The 13,433-nt window shown below is 47.7% G+C and overlaps 1 protein-coding gene across 6 annotated transcripts in view; it reads right to left on the reverse strand.

Annotated features, from left to right (window-relative positions):
- ASAP1 (ArfGAP with SH3 domain, ankyrin repeat and PH domain 1) overlaps positions 1-11,809 on the reverse strand; it is a 314,485-nt gene extending 302,676 nt beyond the window's left edge. For all 6 annotated transcript variants that reach the window (XM_040494438.1, XM_040494435.1, XM_040494437.1 and 3 more), the window contains exon 1: positions 11,705-11,809. In XM_040494438.1, the coding sequence (XP_040350372.1) occupies positions 11,705-11,763 (59 nt within the window). In that variant the 5' untranslated portion in view covers positions 11,764-11,809. The remainder of the gene's footprint in view (positions 1-11,704) is intronic.
- Positions 11,810-13,433: the final 1,624 nt, after the last annotated feature.

A 13,433-nucleotide genomic window follows, 5' to 3' on the forward strand; every position in this document is an offset into this window, starting at 1 on the left:
GAGTCCTGAGACAGCCAGTGCTCGCAGCCTCTGACAACTGAATGCTGTTGAGGAAATGGAGCCTTTGTGGGCCATGGTAACGAAACTGGATTTCATTTTAGGTAAAACGGGCAGGGGGCATCAGGGCCACTGATGGGTGTTAAGCCAGGGCAAAGCATGATCCCACGCAGGAGCGGTGGAAAGAATAACCCATGATGGCCAGCTTAATCTTGAGGTGCCTGCTAGACTTCCAAATGGAGGTATTAATCAGGTGTTTGGGATAATCAAGTCTGGAACTCAGAGGAGAGGCTCAGCGGACACAGAGTTTGGAAGTATATAATTAGTCAGCACACACAGGGTCTCCAAAAACACCTTGAGGTCGGTTGGAGCCAGGGACGCCCCGCTGAGAGGCTGCGAAAAGGGGCAGGGTCCCAAGAAGAAATTCAAACGGGCTTGGTGCCATGCAAGTCCAAAGAAAACAAAGTTTTTAGAGGGAGGGAGTGGCCAGCTGGGGCAAATGCCTCCCGGGAGCTGAGCCGACCCGCAGAGCAAGTCTGAAGCATTGAGACTCGAGGAGGGGTCTCCTCTTAAACAGCTTTCCTGAGGACCTAGGGATGATATAGGGACATAGCGAATGGTAGACATTCCAGGCTCCGGGGCCAGACTCCCTGTAACTGACCTCCACCTCTGCCATTTCGCAGCAGCATGTCCTCAGCCAACTTCCCAAACCTCCACGAGTGTCAGCCGGTCTTTACAACAGAAATAATAGTATCTGCCTCACAGGGCTGTTGTGGGATTAAATGAGCTAATAAGTAGCAAGTGCTTAAGAGAGTAAATCGCCTGGCTCATGTTAAATGTTCAGTGTCAGCTATTATTATTGCTGTTATTGTTGTTATACTAATGAGTGGTAAGTGCCAACTGCTGGGCTTTGGCTTTGCATGCATAGCTGATCCTGGAACACGGGTTTGAACTGTGTGGGTTTTTTCCGACGAATGCTGTACAGCACTGTAAACGCATTTTCTCTTCCTTATGATTTTCTTCAACATTTTTTTCTCCAGCTTACTTGACTGTAAGAATACATGTAACATACCAAATACATACTAATCAACGATTTATGTCAGCAGTAAGGCTTCCGGCTAACAGTAGGCTATTAGTAGTTAAGCTGTGGGGAGAGTCATGAGGGAGGAGTCAGCGCCTCGAACCCCTGTACTGTTCACGGGTCAGCCGGACACCTGGGTGGCTCAGTAAGTTAAGCATCTGACTTTGGCTCAGGTCATGATCTCATGATTTGTAAGTCTGAGTCCCCCATGGGGTGAGCTTGAGTCCCGCTTCAGGCGAGCCCCACTTCTCTCTCCCTCTCTCTCTTGTGGGATTCTCTCTCTCTCTCTCTCTCTCTCTCTGCCCCTTCGATCACTTGTACCCTCTCTCTCTCAAAAAAAGAAGGGGGGGGTCAACTATAGTCACTTATGTGGCAGATATCATTATACCCACTTTGCAGACGGAGAAACTTGCCTAGGACCACCCACTAAAATTCTGAGGGTGTCACTGGCATTCACATACAGGTCAGACTCAGTGCTCATAACCACTGCTCTGCAATTCCTCCTGGGATGCCAAGATGTTAATGTCCAGGGCAAGGAAGGAAATGGCCCACTCGTGTATCAATTGTGTGCTATGGGCTGAATGTTTGTGTCCCCCCAGATTCATTTGCTGAGACCCTAACTGCCAGTGTGACGGTATCAGCAGGTAGGACCTCTGGGAGGTGATTAGGTCATAAGGGTGGAGCCCTCATGATTGGCATTTGTGTCCTTATCAAAGGGACCCCAGATAGCATGTGAGGACACAGCGGAAGGACAGTCAGTCATCCGTGAGCCAGGGGGTGGGCTCTCACTGGACTTGGAATCTGCCAGCGCCTTGATCTTGCACTTTCCAGCCGCCATAAGTGTGAGGAATAAATGTTTGTTGTGGAAGCCCCTCAGTCTGTGGTACTTTTGTTCGAGTAGCCTGAACTAAACATTGTGTTTCTTCCACTTGTGTTTCCGGGGGACCTACTGGTTTTAAACTGGTTCTGGGTGGCGCCTGGGTGGCTCAGTCGGTTAAGCACCTGACTCTTGGTTTCAGCTCATGTCATGATCTCACGGTTTCGTGGGTTCGAGCCCCGTGCCGGGCTCTGAGCTGACAGTGCAGAGCCTGCCTGGGATTCTCTCTCCGCCTTCCCCCCACTCGCCTGGTCTCTGTCTCTCTCAAAATAAATAAGTAAAACTTTTAAAAAATTGGTTCTGGCATGCATATGGCTATTGGAAAACCCAATCCTACCCTGTATCTCCCAGAGTCACAGATTCATGAAGAGGTGAGGCTGTGCTGGACAAGAAGCCTCCTCGGGGAGGTGGGGGGGTGGGGCATGGTCCCCCATGTGCACGGAGCTCCAGCTTGCAGCCCTGCCTGTGCCACAGCAGCTCTGCTCCCATCTGGTTTATACACTAAGCCCTCTCTTAACATGCACATGAAGAAAATATTCTGCGGATACAAAAGTTTCAAAACTGCAAGACTCGTCTTTTCTCAGGCTGCACCTGCATCAGAATCACCTGTGGTGGTTGCTTAACATGCGGAGTGCTTGGCCTCACTACAAACTGAAGGAATCAGAAACAGCAGAGGGAGTTTGCTCTTTAACCGGATCCCCAGGTAATGCACGTGCTTGTTCCAGTTTGAGAACCACGTGAGAATCTCCATTACTGTGCGGTCCAGCACCCTAGCCGTTAGCCACTTACGGCTAATTTCAATTTCAATTTCAATTCATTAAGACTAATTAAACTTTGGGGGCACCTGGCTGGCTCAGTCCGTCAAGCGTCCGACTCTTGATTTTGGCTCTGGTCATGATCTCCTGGTTCTTGAGATGGAGACTGAGCCCGAGCCCCGAGTGGGGGGGTGGGGGGGCGTTGTGTCGACATTGCAGAGCCTGCTTGGGATTGTCTGTCTCCCTCTCTCTCTGCCCCTTCCCTGCTTGAGCACATGCTTGTGCATTCTCTCTCTCTCTCTCAAAATAAATAAACTTAAAAAAAAAAAGGTTAAGTAAACTTAAAAAATTCCATTTCTCAGTTGCACTAAGCACATTTTAAGTGCTCAACAGTCACATGTGGCTAATGGACACCACACAGAACATCCATCATTATAGAAAGTTCTGCTGAACAGCCCAAACATCTAGACCCCTAAATCCACTTGAATAATGTACCTCACGTGTTTTGCACCAAACCACTAAATTCAGTCATCATTTCCTACCATTTCTAACTATATTCAAGGCTTCATATGCTACCTAAGGAAACAGTATTATACCTTCCGTATTGGCCAGAAATGACCTGCCATCTATCTATTTCCCCCGACACACTCTGAGAGCCTCGAAGGCAAGAATCATGCATGTATTATTTAGGTGTGTATACTCAGTGCCTACAGCATAAATAAATGCTTGGGAATTGCTTAATTGGCCCGCATAACATGAATGAAATATGAAGCTGACAGTGATTTGTCCTTGCTAAAAGCACTCACCAGCAAACCCATTAGGATGGCTACTATCACAAAAACAGAAAATAACAAGTGTAGGCGAGGATGTGGAGAAATCGGAATCCTTGTGCACCATTGGGGGGAATCTAAAATGGTGCAGCCGCTACAGAAGATGGAAGGGAGGTTCCTCAAAAAAGAAAAGAAAAGACAAAGAAACATAAAAATACCGTATGATCAAGCAGCTCTACTTCTGGGTATATACCCAAAAGACCGGAAAGCAGGGTCTTGAAGTGATATTTGTGCACCTATATTTACAGCTGCATTATTCACAATAGTCAAGAGATGGAAGCAATCTACGTGTCCATCAGTGGAAGAATGGAGAAGCAAACCGTGGTACGTCCGTAACGATGGGATATCAGCCAACCTTAAAGAGGAAGCAAATTCTGACGTGTGCTACGACACGGGTGAATCTTGAAGACACTGTGGTAAGATAAGCCAGTCACAAAAAGACCAATGCTATATGACTCCCCTTTTATGGGGCACCTGGAGTCGTCCAATTCATGAAGAGAGAAAACAGACTGGTTGGCTGCCAGGGGCTAGAGCAAGGGGGACGTGACGAATTGTTAATGGGGACAGAGGTTCAGTTTTGCAAGATGAGAAAAGTTCTGGAGATGCATAGTGGTGATGGTTGCCCAAAAACATGAATATATTTAATACCACTTAAAAAAATCATTAAGATGGTAAATTTTAGGTCATGTGTATTTCGGCACAATTAAAAATGCTTTAAATAAGTAAATAATACATTTGTGTGTGTGTGTGTGTGTGTGTGTGTGTGTGTGTGTGTGTTAAAGCATTTATCAACACCAACGAGAAGAAACATATCAGCCTCATGGCTTAGAGACAATGTCTTTGGAAGAACCCTGATTCACAATCTATGCAATGTGCCACAGGCGAGTGCTGGAGGCAGAGGGAGGGAGACGCGAAGATGAGACACTGAGAGGCATTGTCAAAAGCCTGACCTGGAACCACACCTCCACAGAGGGAGCTTCTGTGACAATCCCAGGGCGAACGGGAACCTCTGGGTTCCCTTGACTTATTCTACCACTCAGAATCCTCGCCAACAGCACTGCACCGAGCTGACCATCAGAATTCCTGGAAAGGCTTCACCCTGGGAGGTTCTGATTCCATACATCTGGGGAGCTTTATCTTTACAGGGTTCTGCAGGGGAGCCAGGGTTGGGAGCCCCATTCTGTAGAACTTGTATCATCCTTATATCATGCTGTATCTCTTAATGCACCCGCTGTTCCCATCTTCCCATCTGGTTTGCAAACTTCTCGAGGGGAGTGATTGTGCCTTATCTCAATCCTGAGCATCAAAATCACCCAAGGAACTACTTTTAAGACTGCAGATGCCTGGGGTCTACCACACATCTATTAAGTTGGCATCCCCAAGCATCTGTACTCTTTTAAAAGCCCTCGAAAGGGATTCTGATCACACCCCTAGACAGAGACCTACCGCACTGTGGGCTAAGACTGCTTGACACAGGGTCTGCTCCCCATTTGCTGAGTGATAGGACGCAGCCCCTTTGACTAAGTATCTGAAAGAGACAATGCGTGCATTTCATCTGTGTTACTGATTCTAAATATTTTACTAAGAACATTTTGCACAGGATTTAAACCAAATGATAAATAAAAGACAACAACTAGCAGTTGGCGGGCACCTAATACGTGCCAGGGGCCCATCACGTGCTTCATGTGTATTGTCCCACTTAATCCTCAGTCCTAGGTCAGGAAGGTACTGTGACCTGTCTCCATCTTACAGATGAGAAAACCGAAGCACAGAGAAATTAACTCACTGCCTCAAAAAATTAAACTTTTAAAAAAATAATTATTTCCTTTAAAAAAATTGTTTAATGTTGGTTTATTTATTTTGAGAGAGACAGAGCAGGGGAGAGGGAGAGAGAGAGGGAGACAGAGAAACCCAGCAGGCTCTGTGCTGTCAGCACAAAGCCCAACGTGGGGCCCAAACTCACAAACCAAAAGATCATGTCCTGAGCTGAAATCAAGAGTCAGACGCTTAATGGACCGAGCCACCCAGGTGCCCTAAAACTTAACTTTTTTTTTTTTATGTAACATTTAGATTACAAACATTTCATAACTTTAGAAAAGTGATCATAATCTTCTTTTTTAATGACTACATTGTTTTTCAGTATTTTACCCTAATTTTTTTTTTTTATCATTTTGTTCTAATTTGTTGAATCCTCCTTGTAGGGCAGGCTTTTATCTTGTTTACAACTGTTTACCATTTTAAATGCACATCTTCGTGCTGGGGTGGAGGCGGGGATATTTTCTGTATCTCCAAAAGCCTTTCTTTAGGAAAGATTACGCGGAAATGTTCAGACGGTGAATGGCATTAAATAGTGAACCAAAGGGGGCGCCTGGGTGGCTCAGTCAGTTAAGCTCCTGACTCTTGATTTCGGCTCAGGTCAAGATCTCACAGCTTATAAATTTGAGTCCTGAGTCAGGCTCTGCTCTGACAGTGTGGAGCCTGCTTGAGATTTTCTCTTTCTCTTTCTCTCACTCTTTCTCTTTTTCTCTTTCTCTTCCTCTCTCTGCCCCTTCCCTACTTGAGCTTTTTCTCTCTCTCAAAATACATAAATAAACATGAAAAAAAAATTTTTTTTTGAAGAAAATTTATTTGTTAAGTAGTTACTGAACAAAAGTCTCCATCGAGGGGAATGTGAGAATGAGCTGGGCAAGCCGTCTCTCCTGGATGGGTCATATTCCTTGGCACAGTCCTCACCAATGAGCACCAAATAGCTACGATGGGCCAGGTGCTCTTGTGAACGCTTTATAGATCCGATCCCCCCTGGTCCTCACAAGACCCCTAGGGTGAGGTACAGACAGGCTGCCTGAAACAGAGAAAGGTGAACAAATGCACCCAGGTTCACAAAACCAGCAAGAGCTGAACCAGGATAGGAGGCCACAGTTCTACCCACCAAGCCAGGCCTTCCGGTCAAGGCAGGCGTCCCCATGACACCCTCAATCAACCACCCCAAGAAACAAAAACAAATGACAGTGGCGGGAAAGAGCCCTGCCCATCACTCGGACCACACCAGACGCTCTCTGTAAGTGCGCCATGAAAATGTCCGCTTCACTTCCCTGGCACAAAATCCAGAATCGCTCGCTCAGAGCCACAGTCTCTGACCTCGAGGGTGCGTACCTTCTAGATGCAGAGAGAAAGTGAAGGAAGGAAGAGGAAGATGATCACACTCACTCCAGAGGCTCTGGTAGGGGCTTTGCATCATTGTATATAATTGAGACATGCTGAATTGTGTACCCCACCCCCCCCTCCAAATGTTGATGTCCTGGAGCCTGTATCCATGAATGTGAGTTTACTTAAAAACTCGGTCTTTGCAGATGCAATTAAGACATAAATTAAGATGAGGTCACACCTGAGTAGGGCAGGCCCTTATTCCAAGGTGATCGGTGTCCATAAATTTCTTTCTTTCTTTCTTCTTTTTTAGCAAGACAGAAGCGATATTTTGTTCATCTCGGGGTCCCAGGAACTGGAGCCAACTCCCTGGCACGTAGTAGGGTGCTGACAATGTGTTTGAGTGAGCAAGTGAAGAAACTAATAAAGTACAAACGCGGTCGGAGAAGGAACTGTATCTTTAATCTTGACAAGAGACCAGAGCAAATTAGGTGCTCAATAAACATTGCAGAATGAATTTTTTTTAAGTGAATGAATGAGAAGCTCAGGGAGGCTTTCCAGGGGATCTTATTCGTCTGTTTCCCAGGGATTCAGCAGGGGGCCTGGCACATAGTAGCTGCTTAATATATTTGAACCGGCGTGGGGGGTGAAGAGAGAGAGGGAGACCATCAAGATCAGAAACACAATTTCCCAAACCCTCATCCAAGTGAAACCTTCTTTCCCTTTAGGTATCTAACCAAGGAATGGCCAATGCCATGCAATAACCCGGTGACCTGTGAGCAGCCTCAATGATACTGAAAGGGCTTTCACAGTGGAACTCGAATGCGGTTTTTCCAAAACACATTTCTTTTTCTTTCACATCCAGAAATCGTAAGGCTTTCCAACCCTCCCAACAATGTTAGAAATGCAGCTCAGAGTTGAGAGGTCAACGCTTCTGCGTTCAGCCCGAGGGACACATTTCCCGTCCATGCACAGCCTTCATTCCTGACCCCTGCCCTGTGGCCAAAAAGGGACATCAACCAGGCTCAGGGAAATTCAATTTGGGTTGACAGCTGGCAGCATGATAACAACGGGGCGTCTGCCTTGACCCTTTGGAGAAGCAAAGGCAGGCGGGGGTGGGGGAGGTCACGAAGGTTTCTCTGGGGCTTGGTAAACCTCCTAACGGAGGGTCTCAAGTTTCAGCTGGTTACTTTCCACATCCGGAGGAAAACCCTGATTTCTACTGCTGGCTCAGAATTCAGTTCTGCTTCCAACTGCTCTCCTGGTGGTATGTGGGGTGAGAAAAAGGAACCACGTTACTCTTCACTCCCCTGGACCTGAGCTTTCCCAGGAGTGGCAATAACACCGTGGCGAGGTGCGATTTCAGCCATTCGTTCACACATGCGTTCACATTAATAACCCACCAGACCAAGTATGAGGTCGCTGGACTTAGGCCTCAATGCATGTAGAGAATCTCTGCTCCTGTGGGATCCCCGTTCTTGTCTCCTGAACTCCCAGCTCCGACTCTCCTCTGCTCCACGGACACCAAGTGAAGCACAGCAATCGTCAGAGTGACAAACACAAAGAAGCAGAGCTGACCCCTTCTCAGTGGTGGTTAACAGGCAAGGGAGGAACCAGCTTTCTGTTACCGGAGGTCGCCCTCACGTGATCGGCTCACCCCCAGATGCTGGATCTCTCCTGCCTGTCGAAGGAGGCGGTTGAGGGGGACACCTACGTTATCTTAGCAGACAGAGACCCTGTGTGTGGCTGGACTAGTTTGCACGCCCTCCTGTGGCCCCAGGGGGGTCGCACGCGGAGCCTAACCCTGGGGCAGTTGATCTGTATGGCATTTAGCCCTTTGCTTTGCTTCTGAACAGAAAGCCCCACGAGAACTGGCCATGCCTGCTGCTTGCTCCTTCGTATCCCCAAGCGCTCTGGCCCAGGCCCCTGGCACCTAGATAATAAGCAGTAGAGGCGCACATCATAAAAAAGAGCCAACACACGAACAAGAAGAAACAAAGGTAGCAGCTTACAGTTAAGAGAGCCAACCAGGCAGGCGTGGGTTTCGCTCGTGCTCTGTGTGCCCCATGATGTGCTTCTATTGAAGTATAACATAAATACATAGAATTATTTGTGTCACAGGGGCGCCTGGGTGGCTCCGTCGGTTAAGCGTCCGACTCTTGGTTTCGGCTCAGGTCACGATCCCACCGTTCGTGGGTTCAGGCCCTGCATCGGGCTCTGCGCTGACAGCACAGAGCCTGCTTGGGATTCTCTCTCTCCGTCCTTCTCTGTCCCTCCCCTGCTCTCTCTCTAAAATAAACAATCACATTAAAAAAATTTTTTTTTTCATTACCTGTGTCATAGGTGTGCCATCGAAGGAATTTTTACACCTGTGTCACCAGCACCCAAGGCGGGGAAACGGAACATCCGCGGAACCTCAGGAGCAGGCCTCGGGCTCCCTTCCCGCCGCTACCCTCACCACCCAGGGGTAAGCCGCGCCCCTGCCAGCTGCAGGACACCTCCTGAGTTACCTATCCTTGCTGACTCTTTGCTTCACGTTGGGAAAACGAGACTTGCCACGCTGTGTTTAGAACGTGGGTGCGGTGCCTGGCCAACCACAGAGGGACAGCGCTAACGCTCAAAGTCATGGAAGTAGTCAGTGATGGCCACGGTACCAGCAGCAGCAGCAGAAGTAACAGGAGAGGGAGTCAGGACAGGGGGTTGCAACCGTAGGAGCAGCAGGATCAGTGACTGTGAAAGCAGTGGTGGTAACAGGAGAGGAGTAATGGCGGTAACAGAAGCCGTAGTGTTAACAGCAGAAGCGACAGGAGCAGGAATAGCTAACGCTTCGACAGCAATTACGTACGTTCCAGGCACTGTTCCAAGTGCTCTACCTTAACTCCTCTAATGCTTGAAGCCACCCTTAGAAAGATGCACAAAGTATCATTTCACTGAAGCCCTGAAAGGTTAAGTGGCTTTCCCAAGGTCACGTTAGCTATGGATCCAGGGATCCATGGATCCAGGGTTCAAACACCAGCAATCTGGCCACAGAGCCTCTCCTCTTTCTTTCTCTGTCTCTTTCACTCTTCCTTCTTTCCTTCCTTCCTTCTACTTATTTATTTAGTGAGTGAGTGAGTGAGAGAGCAGGGGAGGGGCAGAGAGAGAGAGGGAGACAGAGAATTCCAAGCAGGCTCTGCACTGTCAGTGCAGAACCCGACAAGGGGCTCGAACTCACAAACCGGGAGATCGTGACCTGAGCCGAAATCAAGAGTCAGACCTTTAACCGACTGAGCCACCCAGGCGCCCCCGAGCCTCTCCTCTTAAAAGCAATCTTTCCGTAACTATTTGCTTGGCAAAGAAAGGTTTGTCCTCTAAGGTTCTCTTCTTTGTGTACAAGGAACAACTCTCCATTTTGGCAAGCACGTGGTCTCGTAGAATAAAGACCGCATTTCCCAGCCTTCCTTGCAGCTGTGCAGAGCCTAAATTCCAGCCAACAGAATATAAGCAGAAGCAGCAGATGCATTACCCAGAAGCATCCTTAAATGGAGAGAGCCTGCCTTTCTTCTTCTCTTGCCTTCTTCCTGCTGACAGATATGATGTCCTGAGCAGCAGCAGCTACAATGGACCATGAGGTCACTTGGGAATGAAGGCCCACATGGCAGAGAAAAAAGAGCAAATGCCCGGCTGGCGCGCAGATTGCCATAGCAGCTCTGCACGTCTTGTGTCTGAACTTTCAGGTAAGGGAGAAATATACCTAATATCTTCCTTAAGCCAATGTTCATTTAGATTTCACAGGATTCATAGCAAAACCTAATCCTCAGTAATCCTTGCAATTATAATTAATATCACCTGAAAAGACCCCTGCAAAACTATCACTTTTGTGTTGGACTCTTGACTTAAATACAAAATGAAACATGACTTTGTGTATCCCCCCCAACAGATAAACTGTGAACATAAGCATACAAAGCCTCATTGACCCTGGAAGGTAGGAACAGTTCCTTGTCAATTCATGTTGGGGTCACACTGAAGCCCCTCAGGTTGGTCTCCCTGCCTCCGGTCTCTCTCATCCGTTCAGGACACTTTTGCTTGTCTTATACTTAAAAACTATTTTTATCCTAAAAAATTGAAATAATTACGACGCTCTACACGTGCCTCCTGCACGCAAGTCACGTTATTGTCTAGTTTCTTCTAACCTGCGTGCAAAAATATAACACATAAATATGATGATTTCCCTTTCAGAGATGAAAGAAACAGAGAAGGTCAGTGATTTGCCTGAGGTCACACAGCAAGTTGGTGGCAAAGCTAGAATTCCTCCAGCACCCATGCTCTTTCCACCACACCAAGCTGGTTTCTGGGAAACACCAGTCACAGCAGACCCATCCTGCGTCACGTGACCCTGGCAACTTTAAGATTCTCAGGCTCTACGACTCTTCTCTGCCTCTTCTTGCCCACTCTAATTTTTTTTTATCATCCTTTAACACAAACTTCCACCTACTGAGGCCAGATGCCTCGAATTCCATCACGTGCCCCTACACCAGGCCTCAGTATTTCCAGCTGCAAAATGGGGCAAATCATACCTCCACCAAGAGGCAACATGGCAGAGAGGAAAAAGGCAGGAGACCCGGAATCAGGAAAAACTGACTTCAAATCCAGCTGGGCACATTCTTTACCTGTAAAATGAATGTAGCAATTCCTACCTGGTGGGATTACTGAACGATGTTTCTAAGAGTCGCTCAGCTGAAAACAGCACCTATCCCTGACAAGTGTCATCCTTGTTACCATTCCTGACTTCATCCGGTACCACCACCCTGACATTTCCTTCTGCACAAAGGACACAGGTGATGTGGCAGCAAGCACTCTGAAAAGCCTACCGCCTTACAAACGCCACACATTTGTTTGCCACTAATATTCACACCCACCGCGTCTCTGTCAGATTCTCGTCTGCAGTTTGATCAAATTTCGCATTTCAACCCCCACCCCAAGAATCCCTCCACATCTCCCAGGCTGTGCGCTCTAGACAGGATGGGCTGAGGCCACTCACCGATTCCATAGCGAATCTCTCGACGAAAAACTGGAGAGCCTGGAGGCTGAAGATCTCATGTCTCAGCCGTCACATCAGAAAATTACCTGGATGGGGGCAGGAGAAAAGGGGACAAGCGTCATCCAGCGGGACCGGGCAGAAGACATGGTCTCAGACCAACACGCGATTTCATTTGGAGGCTGGCATCCTTGTTAGGAATGTTCCTACACCACCGAGTGGCCGTCCAGGAACGGGAAGGAAAAGAGCCAGCAAACCACGGTTTCGGCGATCCACTTTGGAGCTGGTATCGCCATCCTTGGATCTGTGCGAACGCTCAGGGAGCCTTCGTGTGTTCTATTTCTAGCTCTACAGCGGAGAGCAATTTACAAGTCATTAATTTCTCTAAACATGAAATCAAAGCGTGCTCACAGGTGCGACAGACAGACCCAAGCAGCTCTGTGCCCACGGGGAACGTGGAGGTGTTCCCCCAGCCCAGGGAACCAGCCCAGGGAGGAGGTACAGCCATATGAATATACATATTTCAGGACAGGCCCTGTGAACCTGCGAGAGGATTTTAATTAATGCATGCATACCAAAGCTTAATTGCTGAGTGCACAGAGCACAGGAAGTCTGGGATAAAAGGTGTTACGTAAGGGAACAGCTTCAATATTTGCAGAATGGAGGAGAAATAGAGGTAGGGAGTGAAAACAAGATGAGCCAAGACACCTGCTGGGTCCTTCTCCAGGGATCCCTAGCTCAGAGTGGCACCTCCACTGGGGCCAGGACCTGGGGACACTCTTGACCCACCGTCTTCCTAATCCATCTCCAGTCCTGTCTCATTTACTTCCTAAAGATCTCTCGGCCTGTCTCTCTCTCTCTCTCTCTCTCTCTCTCCCCATCCTCACAACACAGCCCGGAACCAAGCCTCCACCATTCCCACCTGGGTGCCTACAACTGCCTCCTTCCTGGTCTCCTCTCATCCCCACTTCTCCCCCTGCAATCTGGTCCCCCCCACACTGAAGCCAGAATCATCTCCATGGGTTTTTTTTTAACCTTTTACTGTAGAGACTTTTGTAGACACAAAAACAGAGAATATCCTGAACAGCCGTGCACCTACCACCCAGCCCCGGCCACCATCAACTCACAACCGATCCTTCCTCTCCCCACGCTATGATTTCCAAGCAAATAATCTCACCATTTCAGTCACAATTAGAACAGCATGCATCTGCAAGACCAGGTCTTTTACACAAATATCATTGAAATACCATCGCCACACCTAAAAAAAATTATTTAATTCCTTGTCCTCACCAAATACCCAATTTTCAGATTTCTAATAGTCCCATAAATGTCAAAATGGTTTTTTTCAAACAATTGTTTTTTAAAATCCAGATCCAAATAAGCTCTATGCCTCATGATTGACAGAGGAGCAGAATGAAAAATTTTAAACACCAGTCTGATTACATCACCCCCCAGCTCTCCACCCCAGCTTAACATTCTTCAATGGTTCCTTAGTGCTTTAGGATAAAACCGAAATCATGTAACATGGGCTCCCTCTCGTCCATCTCTCTGGCCTCATCTTGTCCGCTCAAACTCACTGCTATAGAGAAATCTTCTTTCAGATTCTGGGACGTGCCAAGGTCCTTCCGTTTCAGGTCTTTTGCTCATGCTACTCCCTCTGCCTGCAAGGCTTCCTCACTTACCATTATTGCCTAGTTAACTCCTGTACTTCCTGAAACCTTACTTCTTCAGG

Source organism: Herpailurus yagouaroundi, unplaced genomic scaffold (assembly GCF_014898765.1).
Source record: "Herpailurus yagouaroundi ecotype Mexico unplaced genomic scaffold, PumYag 186, whole genome shotgun sequence".
NCBI lineage: Eukaryota > Metazoa > Chordata > Mammalia > Carnivora > Felidae > Herpailurus > Herpailurus yagouaroundi.